At 44.4% G+C, this 23212-nt stretch overlaps 3 protein-coding genes across 8 annotated transcripts in view; 2 read left to right on the top strand and 1 right to left on the bottom strand.

Moving 5' to 3' along the window:
- Positions 1-458: 458 nt before the first annotated feature.
- Positions 459-12094, top strand: chd1l (chromodomain helicase DNA binding protein 1-like). Of its 2 annotated transcripts, none has more exons than XM_068319096.1 (25): positions 459-629; positions 869-981; positions 1860-1966; positions 2083-2194; positions 2285-2316; positions 2456-2537; positions 2639-2801; positions 3298-3453; positions 3938-4030; positions 4121-4217; positions 4356-4429; positions 4975-5085; positions 6576-6690; positions 7395-7548; positions 7669-7855; positions 8015-8160; positions 8832-8995; positions 9083-9285; positions 9374-9472; positions 9546-9616; positions 9831-9945; positions 10454-10562; positions 10649-10909; positions 11116-11197; positions 11907-12094. In XM_068319096.1, the coding sequence occupies exons 1-25, from the start codon at positions 536-538 to the stop codon at positions 12066-12068; spliced, it is 3102 nt and encodes a 1033-aa protein (XP_068175197.1). In that variant the 5' UTR covers positions 459-535; the 3' UTR covers positions 12069-12094. The 2 variants fall into 2 exon arrangements, with proteins under 2 accessions (XP_068175197.1, XP_068175196.1); XM_068319095.1 differs by having other exon boundaries at positions 10367-10562.
- Positions 12095-12231: 137 nt separating this feature from the next.
- traf3ip2l (TRAF3 interacting protein 2-like) lies at positions 12232-18849 on the top strand. Of its 2 annotated transcripts, none has more exons than XM_068318536.1 (10): positions 12232-12516; positions 13776-13874; positions 13954-14606; positions 14676-14718; positions 15256-15320; positions 15411-15508; positions 16065-16133; positions 16215-16331; positions 16412-16486; positions 16675-18849. In XM_068318536.1, exons 2-10 carry the CDS (start codon positions 13831-13833, stop codon positions 16819-16821), a joined length of 1311 nt encoding a protein of 436 aa, XP_068174637.1. In that variant the 5' UTR covers positions 12232-12516; positions 13776-13830; the 3' UTR covers positions 16822-18849. The 2 variants fall into 2 exon arrangements, with proteins under 2 accessions (XP_068174637.1, XP_068174636.1); XM_068318535.1 differs by having other exon boundaries at positions 12233-12521.
- The window catches only part of wwc3 (WWC family member 3), a 25664-nt gene continuing 20499 nt past the window's right edge, over positions 18048-23212 (bottom strand). The window contains exons 15-23 of one of the 4 annotated variants that reach the window (XM_068318530.1): positions 22885-23080; positions 22588-22785; positions 21233-21363; positions 20968-21112; positions 20722-20886; positions 20542-20634; positions 20220-20453; positions 20012-20139; positions 18048-18808 (exon numbers count right to left, since the gene is read on the bottom strand). In XM_068318530.1, the coding sequence (XP_068174631.1) occupies positions 18742-18808; positions 20012-20139; positions 20220-20453; positions 20542-20634; positions 20722-20886; positions 20968-21112; positions 21233-21363; positions 22588-22785; positions 22885-23080 (1357 nt within the window). In that variant the 3' untranslated portion in view covers positions 18048-18741. The remainder of the gene's footprint in view (positions 18809-20011; positions 20140-20219; positions 20454-20541; positions 20635-20721; positions 20887-20967; positions 21113-21232; positions 21364-22587; positions 22786-22884; positions 23081-23212) is intronic. The other 3 variants (XM_068318531.1, XM_068318532.1, XM_068318533.1) reach the window with 3 other exon arrangements.

Raw genomic sequence — 23212 nt, 5'->3', positions numbered from 1 at the left:
GACAAGACGTCAATAAGTTCTCATTTCAAAATTAATAATACATATTATTTTAGTAAACTGCTGTTTTTTTATATTTGTGTGTAACAGTTAAATATTAGTCCCTGATGTACAGCTTGAAATTACACTCTTTGGCGACTGATAAAAGTCATGTAAAAAAAGTGTTGCGTTATATGCTGTAAGTCTATATTATGTTTATATGCTCTTTAATTAAACCTCTGCTCGAAATAAATTTATTACTGAAAATACAAATAACATCTCACAAAACGCATGTAATTAACGTGGGTCCCGTTAGTCTTAAAATTAAAGTAAGTCTGAAAATCAATAAAATTCTAAAGTTTTCTCTTTGTGTATGTTTTTTGCACGTTGTTGTTTTCCTTCCCTGTTTCCTGGAGGGGCGTGTCCAAACGAGACGCGCCTTTTTCCGGATTCACGTGATCCAGTCAGGAAGTGAAGTTGAGTTTAATGCCAGCGGATGTTTCTGTCTGTACATGTCCCTGTTAGATTCCCGTACAACTAGTCCGGTCGATCTGCAGACATGACAGACATTTTGCTTAAGATTAAAAATACCTTAACGGAGAAAAAGAAGACTTCATTTTCACAGCGTGATTTAGAGAAGTTTGGATTAAGAGGTATAATGATTCTGTAACTTATTCAACAAATATTTACGTGACGATTTGAACTACATTTGAATGGACATCATGTATTTATGGTAGTTTATTTCGCAGTTTTACTTTTTTAATAAATCCTCTTGTCATACTCGTGCTTTTATTTCCACTTCATTAAACGATCGTCTATACTGTAGTTTGTGTTGTTGCTGTACAGTATTTGAGTTCTAGCCGTGATGAGTTGTCCCGTTGTCTCCTCACAGGCATCCAGCTAAGACCCTACCAGCTGGATGGGGTGCAGTGGCTGACCCAGTGTCTGAAGAACCAGCAAGGCTGCATTTTAGGAGACGAGATGGGTTTGGGAAAAACCTGTCAGGTGTGGGATCAATAAATCTCTGATAACTACATTAATAACAAAAACATATGACGGTATCTAATCAAAATACTGAACCACCATGTTGTTCTTCAGTAAGGGATTCTCCGTCTGAGATGTGGTTGTCAGAAAAGATCACTATCCTCTTTCACCTCAGTCATGATCAGACAATCTGTTCCCCTGTTAAAATTCACAATAAAAGCAATTACACTCAATCATGGAAGAAACATACTTAATTTATCCCTGCAGGGAAATTATTCTTTCCAGGATTTTTTGTAAAATCTATTTTCCCACACAAATAAGTGTACAAGCCCCTGCTGACTCACACACATACACTGCCTGTCCATACTCCAAACATTTAGTCCACTCGGGTCTTGAACCAGACACCCTCCGGTCCCCAGCCAAAGACCTAATGGACTGAGCTACTACCATTCCCCCAAGGGCAACCAAATTAGCTGATCAAACACTTATTCAGTATTTATTATTAATATCATGACATGAATTTTCTATTTTTGTATATAACTAAGTAGCTAACTAACTGGCATATTTTGACACACCTAATTTACATTTCTGCTTTTCCTACTTCATCATCTCAAAATAAATCAATTTAATTTTCAGTTTTATTTGTATAACACTGAATCATTACATGTTATATGGAGTCCCTTGACAAGAAGCATAGGTCTAGATCACGCTTGGTGACAGTGCTGGGGAACAACTGCCTTTTAACAGGCAGTAAACTTGAGCAAAATTAAGACTTAAGTTTGTTGAAGACGTTTCACTTCTCATCCAAGAGCTTTCTTCAGTTCTGACTTGTAGGGATATAAAGATACAGCTGTCCCATTTTCTCTGCAGATTAAATGATTTGTAATTTTTTTCTGCAGACAATTTCCTTGCTTCTGTATGCATCGGAGTCCCTCGGGAAGAAAGGTCTGTTCCTGGTGCTGAGTCCACTCTCTGTAATGGATAATTGGAGAAAGGAGTTAGAATGGTACAGCCACATGCAGATATAACCATACACCTCTTTTCTATTGTGACACAATCACCTGCCATCTCCACTGTCTCTCTTAGACTGTACTTTATTTAACTTGTGGTTTACTCTGGTAGCTTCGCCCCCTGTCTGACTGTGCTGTGTTACAAGGGGGACAAAGAGAGACGAGCTGAGCTTCAGCAGGAAATGGACACAGAGGATTTTCAAGTTCTTCTCACTACATATGAGGTCTGTTGCTCATTTGAGTGAACAAAAGCACTAAACTTTATTTTGAGAGTGACTCAAAGAATGAAAAAAAAAAACCCCTTTCATTGACAGCTGTGCCTCAAAGATGCTTCTTTCTTGAGACGGTGAGTGCAGATTTGTCCACTGAGCTTCTGAGAAGAAATAGTCCACCTGCTAGGAATGATATCATGATTCTGTAGTGATCGTCTTTCATACAATAAGTTCATGTTCCTGAGTAAAAACAAACTTCACCCTATTCTTCAGGTGGAAGTGGAACGTGCTTGTTGTAGATGAAGCTCACAGACTGAAGAGTCAGAGTTCACTATTGCACAAAGTCTTAACACAGGTACGGAGCTGCAGCTGGCGGTACAAATTTAATGCTCTACCGACCTGGTTTAATCATTGGTGTTTGTCGTGTGTGTGTACATGTGTGTGTGTTGTATATAGTTTCCAGCTGATTTCAGGGTCCTGCTGACAGGGACGCCCATCCAAAACAACCTGCAGGAGCTCTACTCCCTGCTCAGCTTCATTCAGCCCAGTATTTTTGCAGTGGATGACACAGATTACTTTGTGAACTTTTACTCCAGTGTACAAAGTCAGCCTGCTCTCGGTAAGGTGGTCTCTGTGTATGATATGACCACAAGGATGGAGATGACAAGTGGAGAATTAAATATCCAGGGTTGTTTATCCAAACACGGACAAGCAAATGCCAGATTTTGGAATACACTAGTTGCACAAGTTTCTCTGTATTTTTTGTACTGTGTACTGAAGATGCTGTTTAACTAAGCTATGGTGTAGGGATCAGCAACTGACTGTCTAGACAGCAAATCCTTCTGACATTAAGGGAAAGTAAATGGGCATATTTGTAACTGATGTCATCACAGGGACTGGTAGAATGGTGCATTACACATTGAAGGCAAAGTAAAATAGTGTTTTAGTCAACAGTGGTGTCAAGTGAACCAGAAAAACAGTTTGGACTTCAGCCAAGGCGAAGTTCTGACATCCTGCTAAAAGGCTTTAGTTGACTACTTCGGCTGTAGAGCCTGAGGACTTGCTCACTAACTCAACACTGACCCTCCATGTCACCTGTATGTTTCTGTCTCCAGCTGCTGAGCTGCAGAGTGTCCTGGAGCCCTTTCTGCTGCGTAGAGTCAAATCAGAGGTGGCTGTAGATCTACCAAAGAAAACAGAGCTGGTGGTGTATCACGGCATGTCGGCGCTGCAGAAAAAATACTACAAAGCCCTTCTGATGAAGGATCCAGGTGAGACTGGTATACCATGGTGTCTAACCCAGTACACACACATACACACACACACACACACACACACACACACACACACACACACACACACACACACACACACACACACACACACACACAGACACACACACACACACACACACACACACACACACACACACACACACACACACACACACACACACAGACACGCAGGTATGGATAAGTAGATTATACCTATAGTCAGTTGCTTTTCATCATCTTCAAAATGCATCAAAGAAGTGAAAGCATTGGTAGGAAGTCACCATCCAGCTGTCCTGGGACATGAACCCACAAGATGTTAAGAAGCTACATGAGAGCTGGATGCCATTAAACTATTTCCTGTCAAAGGAATAGGATCAGTGCCCCAAGTCACTGTAGCAGTTGTTTAAAAAGAATGAGGACAGTAAAACTTGTAAACCTTGAATCATTTCACATTCTGTTCACATGATTCTCTTGTTTCCAGAGGCTTTTGGGAATGATCAGGGAAACAAGAACCGGCTTCTGAACATCTTGATGAACCTGAGGAAGTGTGTTGGCCACCCATACCTGTTTGATGGTGAGATGTGCTCAGTGGTAAATGAACGGTGAAAGAGGTATTTGTGATTGTACAGGAACAGGTTAATGTTGGTCCCTGTTTCGTGGTTAGGTGTGGAGCCGGAGCCGTTTGAGATGGGGGAGCATCTCATTGAAGCCAGTGGGAAGCTCTGCCTACTGGACAGCATGCTGACTTACCTTCATAAAGGGTTTGACTGTCTAGTATCAGTTTTTAGGCTCCACCTGGTGGTACTTTACGCACATTGTGACTGATACTGTATTTGTTTTAGACACATATTCCACTATGAACAGTGTCTTATTGCTTTAACACTCTCTTGTTGGTGAAGTGGTCACCGGGTCTTGCTGTTCTCTCAAATGACGAGGATGCTGGATATTCTTCAGGATTACATGGAATACAGAGGTGAGACCGTGTAGTGTCTCAATGTTTTTAAGTGGCATATGTTTCAATGACTTTTGAAAACATTACAATCAACTTTCATACACATTCTTTTGAAACATAAAAAAAGGGTTAAAGTAATCCCTCGTTACTCGCAGTTAATGCGTTCCAGGACCAACCGCAAAAAATGAAATTGCGCGATATAGCGACCAAGTATTTATTTCATTATTTACAGTAATTGAAATATTTTTGAACAGTCCCCATACTGATATTAAACCATCTTATATCTGTATTACCTTTTCCCACACTCTTATAGACTTGTTACACCCCTGGTGTTTCTTATGGTGGGCAGGGATGACGCACACAATATGCCTTGAACGGTCTTTATTTGGCAACCAGCCTTAGCTAGGAACAAAAAAGAACTGACAACGATTTCCTACTCACACTCTCACTCCCGCTCTCCTGCCCACCTTCTCAGTGTCACAAACACAAGCAGAACACACACACACACACATAGGCCAACTGTGTTCTCCACAGAGATCAGTGCTAACTTGAACTTTTCCTCTCAGGTTATAGTTATGAACGTTTGGATGGGTCTGTCCGAGGAGAAGAACGAAATCTAGCGGTGAAAAACTTCAGCACCAAAGACATCTTTGTGTTTCTCCTCAGCACTAAAGCAGGTGACTGAAGCACTAAACAATCCACATGAAGGCAAACTGTTTCTGATCATGTTTGTTGTGTCCATGCATGTGGGACTGTCAGTGACTACCTTAGTTCTTACTCCAATGATGAAATCAATAACATTACTGTGAATCAATTACTGCTGTGTTGACTACAAACAAACCAACTTGAACCATGTTATTTATGTTCAATCTCACTAAAGTACAATACTGTAATCAAATCTCATACTATTATATCAAACAGGAATTTTCACGCCAAAATTGTAGTTTATGTATAGTTGTAACAAAAATTGAGGAATGACCTCCAGACACAGAACCACTTCCTCCAAACTCACACTCTGTCCCCTTCTGTTTGGCTTGTCTGCTGCTCAGTGACCCTGTGCCACCTCGCTTGATGCAGACACAGGTCCAAACATTGTCTCCTCTACCCCGACCTGTTCGATAGCCAGTTAGTTAAAGCGCTACTCTAGGATACAGCGAGCAAACTGCCCACTGTTCCAGATCTCAATGAACTAAATGAGATTCACAAAGACTGTCTGAGAATGTCAGAATAACATGTTCAATACTTCCTCATATCAACAGTCAAAAAGGTTATCGAGCTTGGCCTAAACAGCAAATGTCAGGTTTTTGATGTTGCTCCATAGATGTGACCTCCCCTGCTGCTGCTCTGAGGCCACAGAGAAGGTGTTTAGTTCATACACCAGAAATGTGACCTCTCAACTTAACCACTGATTTGTCTTAATTATTTTATTATTTTGCCAACTTCATTTTCATTTCCATTATTCTCATGAAAATTCTCATTTTTATGAGAATAGTACCAAATACAATCCTTCTTTCCTTAACATTTTATAGTACAGGTATTATTAGGAAATAAGACAAATCTAAATACATTACTGTTTGCTTAGTAAACAGGCATAGAAAAGATGGTATTTCCTACAAGGTTACATGTTTAAAATGAATCTGAACACCATCATGTTTCATGTATTTAATTTGAATTTCACTCATGGGAAGCTGTCCTACACATCACAAAGATCTCAGGCCACTTAATTTCATTCTTTAAATTGTATGAAAAAATAAAACTGTAAACTCTTATTCACAGTTTATGAACTAGATGTGCTGTATAAAGATTGGAGTTGTTCAAGACATCAAAGTGATTAATTACATCCTCTACACATTGTACCAAGTGTGGGGTAATTTTGCATTTTGAGTCCACAGTGACTGTGTTGCAAGCTTCACTGCACATCTAAATCCTCTGCTAAGTTCAGAGACGCGACAGAGAGGGAAGTAGTCTGATGATAAAGATCAGCGCTGTGACAGGATGACAACCCGCTGAAAATGTGAATGTTAGAAGAGAGAATTTCCTGCCACAGATTGTCGGTTTTGTTGTGATTCCTGAAACTTCATGAGTAAATAAGCAGAAATTGCTTCAAGTGAAATCTGTAGTCTTTCTAGACGTTGGTCTTTGACTGTTCAACAATCCGTCTCTGCAGGGGGAGTGGGCTTGAACCTCACAGCTGCTGACACAGTTATTTTCATGGACAGCGATTTCAACCCTCAAAATGACTTACAGGCTGCTGCCCGCTGCCATCGGATTGGTCAAAATAGGTGATGTGTGTTAAAAATGATTCGTAGCAGAAATGCTCCGACATGATGTTACGGAGATTATCAGACATCATTCAGACATCAGTTATTTTAAGGCTTTGAACGTGTAGGTCATCGGCACAGGGCTATACTCCTTTAACAAAAATAGTAAAAACAGATGCTGGACAACAAGAGAAATTGTCTAGTTTTTTCCACATATTATTCTTTGGCCAAGGTTGGAGTGTACTTCACCCATAATGCAACTCGACCACCTACTGTTAGAGGTTCTGTTGTTGGGTTGTGTTGTTCTACATGTAGATAATGTAGCCTCCATCTTCTAGCCCACAGCGGACATGAGCACCTCTGTCCAACTCCACCATCCCAAGTTTTCATTTTCAGTTTTGTAATCTTCAAGAGGACATTATTCAGACATCACTCAGCTCCATGTGGACACACAGAAAGGCTTTATACAGTTTCACACAGTAGAAATACTCTGCTACACCTAAATACATGAAGTTTTGAATATAACGGCAGGTAGGCCAAGCACTTAAATGAAAGGTGCTACTGAGGTGCATTATGGGAACTGAAGTCTGAATCAAACTGCATTCAAGGGACTAAAATTCAACCCCTGTTGCATTCTATTCTTTAGAATTCTGTCTCCCCTAAGCATAATAACGCTAAAACCTTGGGGAATGCCTCCAATCTGTAATCTGACTGATTTTTGACAGGCCGGTGAAGGTGGTCCGCCTCCTCGCCAGGGATACTGTGGAGGAGATCATGTACTCCCGCGCCGTGTCCAAGTTACAGCTGACCAACACGGTTATTGAAGAAGGACGCTTCTCTTTGCTAGACCAGGCTCAGTCAGCTGCTGCAGGCCTGAAGGTCTGTGATTCCCACAAAAACATCACGTACATTCTTCCTCTGCCCTCTCCAGTTGCTACAGCTGCAGTGCTCTTCTTCTTCACCTTTAATTGTCCCGTCCCGTGTTTCCTAACTTTACAGCTAAGTGAGATCTTGAAGTTTGGGATAGACAAGCTCTTGTCATCAGAGGAAAGCTCTGTGCAGGATGTGGAACTAGAGAAGATCCTCGGTCCATCACGTGGGGCTGAATGGGTGGAGGATGAGGACTTCCCCCTACTCAGAGAGGAGGAAGAGGCGGAAGAGAACCATTCTGACTCGGATGGGCCTAGTATGTTTTATATTTTAATCATGTCTCTGGCATGTAAATGTCTCTCTTTCACTTTTGGTTCCCAACCTGCAAACGTAGCCACACATGAAAACACACTGCAGACTTAATTTTTATGTCCATGTTTTCCCGTAAGTCATACTCTACTCTCCCGTCCTTCAGACCACATGTACTGCTTTGAGGGGAAGGATTACAGTAAGGACCCCAGCTCTGAGGACCAGAAGGGCTTCGGCCGTCTCCTGGAGGAGCAGCTGGAGGAGTTGCAGAGTGCTGTCAAAGAGGGAAGAGCGTTACGGCACAAAGCTGGAGTAAGATTCCTTCAGCTCCTGGATGATGAGAGCGTGTTTGAGATGTGACAGCATCGCGTTTATTTGAAACATGCCTGTGTTGCAGGGGAGGTTCTAGATGGGGATGTTGTATCAGTTTGACGTGCAAATTGTATGTTTATGTAGGCAGCGGCTATGTTTTGATACTCGTTAATTTTTCATTTCGTTTAACTTTTAAATACATTTTGCTTTATTGTGCTTTACACATACACGGATCGTTCCCATATGGACCTACAGTGTTATACATTTGCATACAAATGTCTGTTCTAGATTTTACATATGACAAAAATTGTTTCCCTTTTAGAAACACAGCTAAAGAAATTAATGATCAACCATTCAGAAGATGACATAAATGTGAAGGATTCAGAACTAAATTAAAAAACAGTATTCACTGTCTTTACACAGTTTTTAAAGTTTGAAAATTTTTAATTGCTGAACAACTTGAATATAAACCTAAAAGAAAAGCTTGACTTTAGATTTGGTGTTTAATTGATGCTCTCACTCACAAATAACTGGAAATCTTTATCACTGTGACTGTGATTTTGGTCTTATAGCATTTAAATAAAGTTTAAAGTGTTTAGAATTCAAGAATCAGTTTTAGCAGACATTTACCGCTATTTATTTTCTTTAGCATTTCCTCCGTGTGCTCCCAGGTTTCACTGTCAGCAGCTCTTGTGTATCCATCAAGGAAGAGGAAACCTCTCTCTGAGGCTGAGCTGGAGCAGCGGCGACAGAAACGGCAAGAGGCTGCCGCCAAGAGAGCCAAACTTCAGGAGGACGCAAAGAATAAACAAGAAGAGCAGAAACTCAAGAAAAAGTAAAGCTTCATCCCTCAGTTATTTCCCCTTCCCTCACAGAGCTTCAACATTTTTGTCACAGTTTGCCATCGCTCTGTTCCATGCAGAATGGCATGGTGGGAGTCGTGCGGCTACAGATCACGTTGTCTGCCTTCCTTGGACAGTGAAGAAGAAGAAGAGGAAGAGGAGGATGAGGATGATAACAGCGTGTGCTCCGCTGACGCAGACAGCACAGCCATACACTACGTACTGGGGGACGTCACTCATCCTCACACGGCTCAGGGAAACGCCATCATCGTCCACTGCGTCGGTAGGACGCCTGTACGACCTCGTCTCCGTGGCTCCAACGTGTCTCCTGGTGTAAAGACAACATTTTTTCTTCATTTGTTTTTATTTAGACGATTCAGGCAGGTGGGGCAGAGGAGGCTTGTTCACCGCTCTGGAAGGGAGGTCAGATGAACCGCGAAAGCAGTACGAGTTGGCTGGCAAGATGAAAGGTGTGTTAGCCGCTCTGTCATCACACTCAAGTGTTTGTTTGGTCTATAAAGTGTACCGTGTTCTTTCTTTTAGATTTGGACCTTGGTAATGTGGTGCTCTTCCCCATAGATGACAAACAGTCCAGATTAGACGGCCAGGATCAAGTAAGCCCAGTCTGAGTGAAACTCAGCTATCTGAAATGCATATTTGTTTTGTATTTAATTACATTTATGCGTGTTCTGCTTCTTAGCAACATGTTTAATCATGAATTCTTGTGGTTTCATGTGTCACGGTAGTATTTACATTCTGTTAAAGCGGCATCCGGCTGGATTGTGGTGATTCTTTTAACTCGATACAATCTCCTTCCTGTCACCTCAGTTAGCCCTGATTGTGGCGCAGCAAAGAGACAAAGCCAACAATCTGTCTGGGATCTCTCTGACAGCTCTGGATGAAGGACTTAAAAAGATTTACGCCGCAGCCAAAAGAAATAAGGGTACAGTAAAACAATTAATAAGTATCACAGCAGTTTCATCAAGTGGAAATGTTCATAGTGGAACTGTACATAATTTCTGTGAGGCCATCCAGCTTTAAATTAACATCTGTCTTCCTACTAACACACTGATAATTAAGTCTGAGTAATGACAGGAAGAAAGGATCGTGTGATTATTGTTGGACAGGCTTGACAAGATGTGCGAGACACAATGTGTGTGTGTGTTTGTGTGTGTGTGTGTGTGTGCGTGCGTGTGTGCGTGCGTGTGTGTGTGTGTGTCAGTCTGCTTGTGCAAAAAAACAAAACACAACACAACAATCGGAGGAGGTATTATTCCATCAGCCCATCAGAAGGCTCAGAGCTGAACCGTCCAACCTTTTGTAGAGCTTCCTGTTAATGAGAGCCGCTTCAAACATCTCAACAGAAACATGTCAAGTCAGGCACGCCGGCTCCTTTGACACACAGAACAGTACAATCCTGACATTGTTTCTGAATTCTGTTCCCGGAAAAGCGAGCGTCCATCTTCCTCGCATCGGACACTCCACCAAAGGCTTCAACTGGTACGGCACAGAGAGGCTGATCAGGAAGCAGCTGGCCTCAAGAGGCATCGCCACCTTCATGTATCCTTCAGAGTGGAGGAGCTAAACAGGAATCTTTTCCCAGAAGCTGACAGATCCGTGTCTTTTTCCCTTAAATTGACTGACAGATATTATCACAGCAGAACAGCAAAGAAACCTGCCCCCACCTCCAGGCCATCATCATCATCATCATCCTCCTCCTCCCCCCAACCACAGCTGCGTAACACAGAGAAAGTGAAAGATGAGGCAGAAGGAGAATCCCCCGGCCCCTCCACTTCTCTCCAGGGCCCTGTCCCCCCGGGGTTCCCCAGTTTCATGAGGGGAGTGCGAGTGTTTTTCTACAACCTGCCTGCGTCAGAAAGGAAGAGGCTGGCCCGCTACCTCATCACATATCCTCTCAGTCTTAATGTCGCTGTGTTGAGCTGATGGGCTGCATGCATGTCTTCCTGTGAGATCAGTCCTAGCAGACAGTTCATGTGTTTTAAGTGTGATCACATGTTTTGGGGGGGCTTATGAGGCAGTGAGTCTTCTACATATTTACATTTCTGATTGTATTACGATGTCAAAATGTCACTGCTCCTTAGCTTCAGTGCACCTATGATGGAGACGAGGAGGACATCATGAGTCCGGAAGTCACCCACATAGTTGCAGAGGTGGAGAGCAGCTTCCACAGGCGGGTTAGTAGCTGACTGAAGATCACTGATAGTCATCTGACCTCTGCTTTACACCGGCGGTTTTGCTAAGCTGCACCTGTCATGTATGGGACAGCTTTTTAACACAACTTTGTTCATCTAGACCACTTGTATCAAACTCAAGGGCCGGGGGCCAAATGTGGCCCGCCACATCATTTTATGTGCCCTGCGAGAGCATAAAAGGTCAGAGTGTCTAAAAATAAATAGGTCGAAAGTGTGCTTTTGAACAAAAACTACATTTCCCACAATGCAGTAATTACGCCCCATTTTAACTTTGAGAAAAACTTTTTAAACAAAGTTAATGTTCTAACTTGTGTTTGATGTTATTTTTCTTTATTCTCTCACCATTATGCTGATGTGGCCCTCGGTGAGAATGAGTTTGACACCCCTGGTCTAGACAGAGGCTGTTTGTTTTAGCAGCTTGTGCACATAGTAGAAACAGAAACATGTGAAGAAATCTATAATTAAAAGTTAAATAATGACAACAAAATTGGTAGATGATGATAATAAAATACACTACTGAGTTCAATAAGAAAAAATACACTTGAGCATTTAAAAGAAGAATAAGATAAGATGGCTTAAAGTTGATGTTACACAAGCAGATCAATGTCCATCAAAAGCCCTCTTCCAGAACACACAGCAGCAGCCACAGCGGTGTGTGTGAAATGTGTGTCTGTAATGTGTGTGTGAACAGGAGCTGCAGGAGCTGGCGGGTCGTTACACTCAGGCTGTTCCTGTGCAGAAGGGCTGGCTGGAGTCCTGCTTCTCCAGGCAGCTACAAGTCAGCTGCGCTCCGTTCCTGTTGGCATGGAAGCGCGTCGGTGACGTCACCGGTCCAGATAGGTCCAATGAATGAGACTAGAATAAAATAAAAGAGGAATAGTGTGAAACCTGAGTCACTGGCTTCTTCTTTGTGTGTGTGTGTGTGTGTGTGTGTGTGTGTGTGTGTGTGTGTGTGTGTGTGTGTGTGTGTGTGTGTGTGTGTGTGTGTGTGTGTGTGTGTGTGTGTGTGTGTGTGTGTGTGTGTGTGTGTGTGTGTGTGTGTGTGTGTGTGTCAGACAGTGGTTAAGGTGGAGCCAGTCGGCGGGCGGTGCTGCGCGGCTCCACAGTCCTCACCGCAGTCAGTCAGTGTTTATCATCGTGTCGGGGAATAGGTGCGAGTGGACGAGTTGTGTGTGTGTGTGTGTGTGTGTCTGTGTCTGTGTGTGTGTGTGACTATATGGACAGGAGTTTGTGTTTTTAAGCTGAGATCTTGGCGCGTCGCTCGGAGGACTTGTAGGAGTTGGTCCGTCAGGAGCGCAGCGGTGAGGTAATAACGCTTCACTTACACGTAATAGAACCAATCTAACAAACTACTTGACGTATGGATGTGTTTATTCGAATTTTACTATTATTTGTATTTTTGAATTTATCTTTAAAAATCATTTTTTTGAGTGTGAAACATGATGGAACGCCCAATTTGTTCATAAGTTTGGATAACATTTGAAATAATTTAGCAGTCTTTTTTTTTTTTTGACCATACATGTAATATTTTGACTATTCTGTTCTTCTACTGACAGTAGGATCTAATTAACGTGGCGCACGTTGCCTGAAAGGTCAACCGATGGCTTTCTGCGCGCAGTGATATGTGAGGTGGTGAGGCGCGTCGCGTGCGTTCGGCTGTGCTGCGGTTGTGTCGGTTTATGAGGAGCAAGTGACGCGAGGGAAGCTGATCGCGTGTGATTGGATGAGCAGAGACAGAGCGGCCCTCAGCTGGAGGTCTGGAAGAACCAGATGAAAAACCCGACGCCTGTTCGTGTTTTACTGAAATAAATGCCTTCCCACTCCTCCCCGACAAAGGCCTCCAGTTTTGTAACATTCCTGGTTTACCTGTTGTAACCACCTTCTTCAGATCCCAGTAGTGATGTTCTATGGGATCCGAGCCAGGTGACTTATGGTTACTGTAGATCCAGGACTTCTTCTGACACCAAGTCTTGGTGGACCTCGAGGTCCTTTTGGAACTCCCGATGACTTCGTCTTCCTCCCTGCTTTTTGCCAAAAATATACAGTGGGAGTTGAATAATCATTCTTTGAACTGTATCTGGGTCAGTGTTTGTGCTAAGGTAACATCTATGTGGTAGATTTGAGATGTCTGGGGGGAAAAAAATTTTATGTTCACGTTTGTAATGATGTTGTGAAAAGAATAGTGAGGATACGGCTGTGAATCAGAGGTACCATCACGGAAAAATCCAAAGTCACATTTGAATCTTTTTGAAGTCTTGCTGATTTTCCGTCTGAGTGTGTGTTCTGGTGGTGAGAGGCATCATTTCCTTATTCCCACATGAGAGTTTGTCTCCTGAGTATTAACCACCAGTCATTCAGAGAAAAGTCCCCTGTGTGGGAGACGCCGCTCGCGGCTGCATCTCATGCAAATCAAAAGGACATCAACATGAGTGTGGGCTGACATCACCATCAGCTTTGTGAATACCTTTAATGGTAACCTAGCAGCTCGACGCTGTGACATGGACAAAACGGACGTTGCTCTACTTTTAATCAGTCTTTTGAAATGTGTTTTTGTGAGCAGAGGTTCCTGTGGGGCGTCAATCACACACACATGGACGTCAGGAGGAAGAGGCCTGATGATGATGCCCTCTTCTGTGTTCTCAGCTTCAGCACCAAACAGGTGAACACAGTCGACCCCTTTGGTTTCAAAGGATACCCATGTGATTGAAGATGATTAGGAGCGTGTTTCTTCTTCACAGTCACGCTACTCAGTTGAGCCGATGTAACATGCCTGAGGAGGATGATGAAACCATGAGCACAGCAGAGCAGGAAGCCAGCACCGTGCCCACCTCCAACCCCCACCTCAGTGACACCGGCGCGCTCCCGGAGTGCCCCGCTCCTCCTGTTGACTCTCTGTTCAGTGGGCAGAGGCTGGATGGGCAGCAGGAACGCAAAGACACCCTCACTCACCCCTTCCTGAGCTACGTGTCGTACCTGCCGCCCCGCAGCCTGCCCGTCGGCTACGGCCAGCCGACCCCGTTCCCCAGTCGGGCCGACAGCTCTTGGCTTCACCGCAGCTTGACCAGCAGCTGGTTTGGGAATCCCAGCAGCCTCCCGTCTTCTCTGAGCCACAAAGATTACTGGAGCAGTCCTGAGGACGGCTGCATGCTGAGACACAAGCCCCCGTCCTCGTCTGGGAGGCACAGCAGCGGCGCCAGCAGCCTGGAGCAGCCACTGTCCCTGTGCTCCAACCCGCCTTCGGCCAACCTCTACCACCACTCCCTGCCACCCTACACCTGCTCACCCCAGGGGGCCGCTTGCTGCGCCCAATGCCCCGCAGAGGCATTCATCAGGCAGCCTGTGGCCCACACGCCGGTGTGGCCCCTGTATCACCAGGCTCACGGCCCCTATGGTGAGTGTACCGTCCACCAACTCCAGACTCAGGTTCATGTTTTGTGCTAAACATGTTGTTTCCTTTCAGAGCCGGGAGACTGCAGACGTCACGGATCTGGATACACACACATGTAAGTAGTTAGACGTGTGCTGCTCCACTTGTGTCTCTACGTTCGGTCTCTATACGTCTGGTGTCTTTACGTCTGATGTGTCCACGTCTGGTGTCTCCACATCTGGTATCTCTATGTCTGGTGTCTCTATGTCTGGTCTCTCCACGTCTGGTATCTGTACGTCTGGCGTGTCCATGTCTGGTGTCTCTACGTCTGGTCTCTCCACGTCTGGTATCTCTATGTCTGGTGTCTCTATGTCTGGTATCTCTATGTCTGGTGTCTGTATGTCTGGTGTCTCTATGTCTGGTGTCTCCACGTCTGGTGTGTCCATGTCTGGTGTCTCCATGTCTGGTGTCTCCACGTCTGGTGTGTCCATGTCTGGTGTCTCCATGTCTGGTGTGTCCATGTCTGGTGTGTCTACGTCTGGTGTGTCTCTATGTCTGGTTTCTCTACGTCTGGTATCTCTACGTCTGGTGTCTCTACGTCTCCTATCTCTACGTCTCCTGTCTCTACGTCTCCTGTCTCCACGTGTAACTGAAGCTCCTTTCCTCCCTGTAGTGGACCCAAAGCTCTGGCCAAAGAGAACAGCCCTCCTTACAGCACACAGCTCTCTCTGGAGCAGCGTGAGTGTTGACCAGCGGCCAATGCAGACTGTCACTGTTGACAGAGCCACTTCTTTATCTATGTGTGTATGTATTCTTCCTGATTAACAGGGCGGGTGTTCGTTACCTACGAAGCAGACAACGACAAGCACGTCAATGAAATCATCAACTTCGTTGCCCTGCTGCGACACAACGGATTCGATACGCATGTACGTACCGGTAGTTTCATCTGGGATGATGAAGACAGGAAGGGGTGACGTTAGAAAATAAAGCTTTACAGAGCGTGCGTTTATTGTTAATTAGATTATTTGGACTCTTTTTACAAATGCCAGAGTTTTGCTGTTTCCACATTTCCACACTACTGTAAATACGTCAGTAACGTCGGGGAAAGTTTGAAAAACATGTTCATAAGATTGAGTCAGGAAGCATCGGGATGCCCCGAATGTTTGCCTATCACTTTCTAGTCATGTGCATATCAATAAAGTTTAATTAGACTGAATGACTAATTGAAACAGATGAATCAGCGTAAACAGAAATTCACTATTAAAAAAACCAACATTGTTCAAATCATTTAAATACTGTCTGAGTGTGAGCTTTCGTTGTGTTCAACATGCCGTCGTCTTGGGCCTGTAGGCAAACACCAGATAAATACCAACGAATCATGTTTATGAACACAAACTCTTGTGTTGTTGTGTTGTAGTTTGCAGTCACAGATCGGCCTGTTGGGTGTAGTTTGTTGACTGGTGTGTTTGTTGTTTGTCTCAGATCGATATTTTTGAGCAGCAGTTCAGGAGTATAAGCAAGATAGACTTCATGGAGCGCTACCTCAGTGAGGTGAGAACCAAACTAAAGGAAGTCTTTCTGCAGGTTCCACTACAGTCCAATAAACACTCTGATCTTCAACCCTGTCCACAGAAGGATTACCTGATCATCATCATCATCAGTCCAAAGTACTATCAGACAGTGACAGCACCCCCCGTTGGCCTGGAGAACGATGAGCGAACCTTCAACACCGTCTACATACACAAACAGGTTCGCAGTCAACACTGAAACATTCACTTACAATTTTTCTCTTTTTTGCTGAGTCATTGTTCCTTGTTTGTGCCATGCAGCTCCAGAATGAGTTCATCCACAACGGAAGCAAGAACTTCAGGTTCATCCCCATCGTGTTCCCTGGAGCTAGAAAGGTGAGTGGTGTGGTCCAGGTTAGGAGGAGTGCTTCTACACGAGAACCTTCTACTAAAAATGATCTCCTGTTCTACTCTTCGATCCCAGACCCACCCGTCTGGCACACCAAGAGTTCTCGGTTCTTGTCGGTCTGATTGGAGCTCAAACCTCACCAGTCGGCCTCTCTGCTGCCTGTGTTTCTCCTCAGTGTCACGTACCCAACTGGCTTCAGAACACACACGTTTACGCGTGGCCACGCGACAGAGACGACATCCTGCGCCGACTGATGAGAGTGGAGAAGTACAACCCGCCCCCCATCGGGTCGCTGCCCACCATAGTCTCCATCCCCATCTAGAGAACCCCGACCTGAGGGGGCAGACTGGACTGACCTGGTGAACAGACACACAGCGCAGGGCGGTTTAGTGACTGTGACGTTTGTGGGTGCTGTGTTAGTGTTTCTCATCCTGTAAATTGTGTAATTATTTCCTTGACATTACTCATGAAGCACAGGTGAAGTTCCACTCGTGTTGTGACGTTAACAGATGAGCTGTTTGATCTCTGCAGGTCATCATGCCATGCTTCATTAACCCATGAATCAGCCGTGTAGGTTAGACGTCACAGTTCCCAGATTTGTTCAGGTGACTGAGCAACTTATCATGGTTAATAATCAGATGATTTTATTAGCAGAATGGAGCAGTAGGGTTTTATGGTAAGTAAACACGTCCCGAGTCCAGGCTTCATCATTGCCGTGTCTATCTAAAGCAAACAGACTAGCAGCTGGATGGAGATAGTGCTGTACAAAATGATTTTTACAGCGCATGGTAGAAAGTGTTTGAGATTTTCTTTCAGCATTATTTGAAGCGTATTTTAAATGATTGACTGTTTCTGCGCATTTTGGTCTTTTTACTACAAATCAAGCCACTGGTTTTTTGGGGAGCTGTGATGAAATTGTAGTTTCCAAAGTCTGATTGTCATAGCCTGTTAAAAGGCAAAATTGGTATTTTGATCAGATACAACAGAGAATGGGAGATATTTTTAATTTTTTGCACTGCAGTCATCTTAGGTGGATTCATTGTAAAACCAAAGACATCAGAAATAATTACAAAAACAAGACGTGTGTCTTTCGGAGATCATTTTGTCAGACAAAAGAAACACGTCTTGTGTTTGGGAGAACATTGACAAGCAGAGACCTGGGTCTGGTTTGCCTGTGGGGCAATAGGTGTTTGTTGCAGACAGCCAACTGCATTTTTCTGCATCAACAGTACAAAGAAAGTTGAAGGCGTGATTTTCTATCAATGACAGCTCCACCAAAGAGCTGCTGCGTTTGATTCTAGTGGTGTCTGCGTAAAGACTCAAACAGGATGTTCTATCAAGACGAGCAGCTGACACAGCTGCCTGCCCGGTGTGGTAGGGCTTCTCAAGAATCAGCGATTTCAAACCTCAAATGGGTCATCACAGCCGTGTGCGGTTAGACAGCAATCACATGGAACGTTATGACACTTTTTTAAAAAATGTGTTCTCCATCCCTGCAGAAATTTAAAAAATCCTCTAGTAGCTACATCTGGAACAATGTAGAACGGGTCGGGTGTCACAAGGTGGTTTAATGGGTTTATCTTCACAAGAGGTAACACTGCAGATGTTCATACAGACATCATAAAAAAATTAATACAGTGTTTCATATATTCATCCATATATTGAAAAGTACATGAAATAATAATCTTAATAACAAAACAAAAAGACAACGACATCTGTAATAAAAGTGGATTACAAAGTGACATTTTATGTAAATAACTCTTAAGAATTAGGTAACAGAAAACAAAATCAGACAATAGTTCCATGTAACTGTATGTAAAAACATTGAAGTGCTATTTGTTCAAAGCTACAAAAGACATTTAAAAAGCAGGAAGTGTTTTTTAATTTCCTTCAAGGAAAAGTACTATAAAATAAGTTACAGTACAGTGAATTTGTCCAAGCCGACTTTTGTTCCCGTCTTCCAGCCTTTCGTAAGCACGATCTCAGGAGTAACTCGTACAGGAGTAGAGACGCCGTTTCCCCACAAAGGAGATGAACAGCCGGGCCGTTTGTCCATAACTGAGTGTCGAGTGTGATTTATAATAGTCGCACAAACACTTCTGAAAACATGAAACCTTCTAATCTTCAACATCAACTGTGTGTCAACCTGCCCGCTTCCTGGGTAGAAAGAACTTTGTACTTCATGAGCTCAGAAAATTTGACAAATACTTCATGTTTAGTCACAGAACACAGAGGCGAGCTCTCAGACGTCATCCGCTGGCAAAGGAGGTATGTTGAACCTTGGTCTAGTGAAAAAAGCCATTTTCTCTCTGCAGAAAGGAGAACAGAAAATGATGTCATTGTTCTACATTGTAATAAAATCAACAGTGCTGTAAACAAAATGACAAACATGATTATTTCTATTTTGGAAAGGTTTTTATTTGATGTAGTGGTTTTAAGTGATAATGAAATGGTGTCATGTCTTTGTTTTCATGTTGGATTAGTTTCTCAATAATGTCTGTAGTAATACTGTACTGTGTGTATTCATACCTAAACGGTTCTCATTTCCTGCCCTTTGTGGACTTTATTAAATTCAAGGACCAAACACTTCATTATTCATGCTCATTTTTTACGAGAGAACATTGCATTCTGTGTTGTTTGTCGCCTGTAAATTGCCCCACACACACACAGAAATTTCACACACACAGAATGAAACGACACAGCTTCACACTCAGCTGTTTCTGTGATACCAAAACAATGCTGTACAACCACTGAAGCTCGTGGGACTAGATTCTTATTTGGATCCACACAACACCGCATGCTGAGGTTTAAAGTTCTTCCAACCTGGTAGTCATGTTGGACCGCCGCCCTGAGGCAATCTGGTTGCTCAAAAATCCCAAGCATGCAGAAAAGCAGACATAACTTTTATTATTCAATTATTATTGAAAGAACCTTACGGCATTTATAGTTGAACCCTAATATATATTTTTCGTTCAATTAAAGATATTTCACTGCATCGTTTCTGCAAAATTATTTTTTTAAAGTTTATATCAATGTATGAAACCAGTCTTCAAAATATTTATGAGCCCATAAGAACACATAAATGCTGCTCTCAACCAGTTTTTGGTTCCTAGCTCGCCTCCTCTGGAACCGCTTTACTGAACTCTTATTTCATTGGCTGAAAATGAGGCCTTTCCAGGAATGTACCTGTTTTTGTCAATGTTTCATTTTATAATAACCACACCTGTAGGCGGGACCCGCCTGCAGCATGACGTCAACCATCAGCCTGCAGGCGGGATCATGGAGGACAGATTTCTGAAGCATTATTCCCTGGAACAGAACGACGTAATGCCTCATCTGATAAAAACCTGGACCCACCCTTTAATCTGAATCCACACAAACCAACAGAAACAAACCATTCAGAAAGAGAACCAGAGGCTTCTTGTTAAAGAGCTCCACATTTAGGTTTATAATCTGCATCATCAGCAACTCTGAAGCTCCGCCTTTCGTCAGCGTGACAGAACAACCCCCACCTGAATGTTTGCACCGGCAGGGGCTCCTTCTGGCTCTGACCCCTCATCTGCAGAACCTCTTTGGAGGCCTTCCTCAGCCTCCTCTCTGCTGCCTCCTCCTGACGCTGCTCCTGCTTGGTCTGGGTGGCCTGTGGATCGACCAAACACAACGCATGAGACCGACTTTTGTGCATCTCTCGGAGCAACTGTTGCTGCAGCTCCACCCCACCTGTCTCTGGGCCTCCTTGAGGAGGCAGCGAAAGCGCTCGTCCCTCAGGGCCCAGTGGGGGAGCTCCGTCTCCTCCCTGACGTGCGTCTCCTCCAGGCGCAGCTTCAGCTCCCTCAGGGTGTTCAGCTCCTCCATCAGCTGCCTCTGACGCGTCCGGCAGGCCTGGAGGTCCAGCTCCAGGTCCAGGGAGGTGCGTGTCGGCTGCTCGGCCAGAGAGGAGCGGTAGGACTGCTGCTGAAACACACACACATACACACACACACACATCTCAGGAACACGTATAACTCACACACACAGTCCTGACAGGAATGATGAAGACTACCTGCTTATATCGCAGCGTCCTCCTTTCCAGAGTGTTCCTGACAAACGGTGATTTCTTTGGTAGAGTTGAGCTGTCGCTGTCGCTGCGATACAACTGGAAGGTAACAACCATCATGACATCATCACGGGGCTGTCAGCCAATCAGAACGTTAACTGTGAACCATCAGCTGCCGGCCCTCACCCTGCAGACGTACTGACTCCGGGCTCCGGGAGAGAAGGTCTGAGAGCGAACGATGGTACTACCGCGCATGAAAGGCGAAGCGTGACCCCAGCGGCCCCCCCTCTCTTTGGGCCGGACTCGCACCGGCTCCGGGAACAGACCCTCCGTCATGGTGGCCTTCTCCACCTGCAGAAACACACCCACAGCTCTGCCAGGCGTCTGTCTGCACACGGCCGGGCTGCGGGCCGCCCCTCCTGCGGACCTTACCCTCACTGTGGACAGCTTGGTGGTCCGAACACAGCGCCCTCCGCTGGTGATGCAGATGCCCTCTGCACACAGGCCCTCCGAGTAGGCCGCCGTGAACGCCGTGCTGTTGCTGCAGCCGCTGTCCACCGACTCCGCCTGCCAGCTCCTGAAAAACACACACACCCGTCATTTGAACACAAGCTGAAGGCAAAAAAGAAAAAGGAAAAGAAGAGCAAGTTTTGAACTAAACATGACAGAACTTGGTTGCAGCAGAAACTGACTGCACCTTTCAGATGCCACTTCTCCAGACTCATCCTTCTTCTGTAGCCGCTGCAGCTCCACCTCTCCCTCCTGCTCCTCCAGATGGGTGGTGGTGGTGGTGGGGGTGGTGCGTGACAACAGCGTGCAGGAGGCGTCCTGGGATGTCAAAGAGCCATCTGTCAGAAACTGATCTCAACAGCATTCTACCGGAGGGCTAGTTTGGCTGGTGAGACACCTCGTTGTTCATTAGACACTTCATTAGACCCCCACTGGAGCTACGGGCCGCTAACATTATCAAGCAGAATTCTTTCAATTCTACAGCAAAGCAGTTCTTTGTTTTTTCCCCCCACAACAAATCAGCTTTGCTCATTTGTTTGGTTAAAGGCTTTTTTCTATTTACAAAAACTCACTCAAAACTATAAAATCTCTCTAAACACTTTTATATCAGGTGCTACAAAAACAGAGGCACAGGCCGAAGTCCTCACATTGTTGTGAAATCTGTCTGAACAGGTAAAAAAACGCAAGAAAAAAACAAATAATTTCCACAAAATGACATTTATTTTCCTACCTTCACCTCATCTGACATCGTCTAATAAAATGACTCAAACTGTTTTGGAAGTCAAACACAAAACTGCTTCCACACTACATAATTCAAACCTGTTTGTCACCACCTCTATATAATTACAAACCTCATGTTAGGTGCGTGTGAAAAGTTGTGAATCGACATCCAAACCTGATGTCTCTGCCAGAGAATTGACGATCTGTCCTGATGAATTAGCACCAGTGTTCTCACTATGTTCAATGTTAAGTCTGACTTTTGGTGTTGGTTGTGGTCCTGCCAGATTTTTCACAGACAGAAACAAACAAAAAAAAAAAATCCTGGAGTCCTAGAAGGAGAGCAAACGTCCTCTCATCAAACATTTGACTAAATTTCCTGTAAACTCTGTGTCCTGTGGCGTCTGCTGGATGAGAGCGTGTTCAATCTGACATGTTTGTATTTACTGTATCTTCATGTTCCACGACTGATGCCACTTCTGCTCTCCTGTGTGCATCGAGGGGCCACTTTAGTTTATTTGTTTATTTATTTACCACTTTAGCAGCTTATTTGATCCTGAGATGTTCTTATTGAACAAATAATCCTAATGACAAACAGCTGATATTGTTTTCTCTACTAACAAGCATAAGATAAAACCTTTCACTAATAATCTGTTAGAAGCCACTCAACTTTTACATTTCTCTTGCCTGTCTGATCATGAGCTGATCTTGCCTTTTGTTTTCTCTAACACTCCCTGTGACGCTTCTCTCAGTCTCCTTGAAGCCGGTACCTCAGATCACCTGCAGCATTCAGCCATGTGACCTCTGAACTCTGATCCTACTCACTGAATGAATGGCTGGGTGCTTCTTTACCATGGCTCTGGGCCTTTGCTCCTCTTCCTGGCTGTCCTGGTGTCTGCGGTGGCCGAGGCTCTTCTGCTCAGTTCGGGGAAACTCTGCTCCGCTCAGCGTCTGCACTCTGTGCCAGTGGTAAACCATCTCTGCAGAGCCCTCATACTCCACCAGGCTCACCTGGGCCGTGCCCTGCAGGGACACACAACATGCACAAATGTACAGTATGATTCAGATCAGCACTGCCTTCTCCATCATCAGCGGTGTCGCTGCTCGGCCTTCCAGACCCACCAGCAGATCCTCCTGCGCCTGAGGTCCCAGTGAGCAGACAGAAAGCTGCAGAGCGCACACCGCCAGGGTGTTAGCCGCCACAGGAATGCGGAAGACTTCATTGAAACTCATGTGGGATTGCGGCTCCAACGCTGAGCAGCAGTAAAACGCACAGGCCCGGCCGGCGTCCAGCGGAATCAAGTGCACCTTCACGTACCTGGACAGGAAATGATGTCATGACCAGAAATGAAGCGATTTGACATCGCTGTAGTCTTTTTTTGTGTCGAACTGAAACAAATTTCTATTTGAAATTCATTTTACAATCAAAGCAGAAACGGATTCGTCTGTT

The sequence above is a fragment of the Antennarius striatus genome, chromosome 7 (assembly GCF_040054535.1).
Source record: "Antennarius striatus isolate MH-2024 chromosome 7, ASM4005453v1, whole genome shotgun sequence".
Classification (NCBI taxonomy): domain Eukaryota; kingdom Metazoa; phylum Chordata; class Actinopteri; order Lophiiformes; family Antennariidae; genus Antennarius; species Antennarius striatus.
This window is presented reverse-complemented; position numbering and strand designations above follow the sequence as displayed.

What these genes read in the sequence shown, in the direction of transcription:
- chd1l (XM_068319095.1), top strand. Translation starts at nt 536, where the DNA reads ATGACAGACATTTTGCTTAAGATTAAAAATACCTTAACGGAGAAAAAG. An exon ending in TTCTGACTCGGATGGGCCTA is followed by an intron (nt 7,856 to 8,014) that starts GTATGTTTTATA and finishes CCCGTCCTTCAG; the next exon opens with ACCACATGTACTGCTTTGAG. An exon ending in CATCATCGTCCACTGCGTCG is followed by an intron (nt 9,286 to 9,373) that starts GTAGGACGCCTG and finishes GTTTTTATTTAG; the next exon opens with ACGATTCAGGCAGGTGGGGC.
- traf3ip2l (XM_068318536.1), top strand. Translation starts at nt 13,831, where the DNA reads ATGATGATGCCCTCTTCTGTGTTCTCAGCTTCAGCACCAAACAG. An exon ending in ACAGCTCTCTCTGGAGCAGC is followed by an intron (nt 15,321 to 15,410) that starts GTGAGTGTTGAC and finishes CCTGATTAACAG; the next exon opens with GGCGGGTGTTCGTTACCTAC. An exon ending in TGGAGCGCTACCTCAGTGAG is followed by an intron (nt 16,134 to 16,214) that starts GTGAGAACCAAA and finishes CCCTGTCCACAG; the next exon opens with AAGGATTACCTGATCATCAT.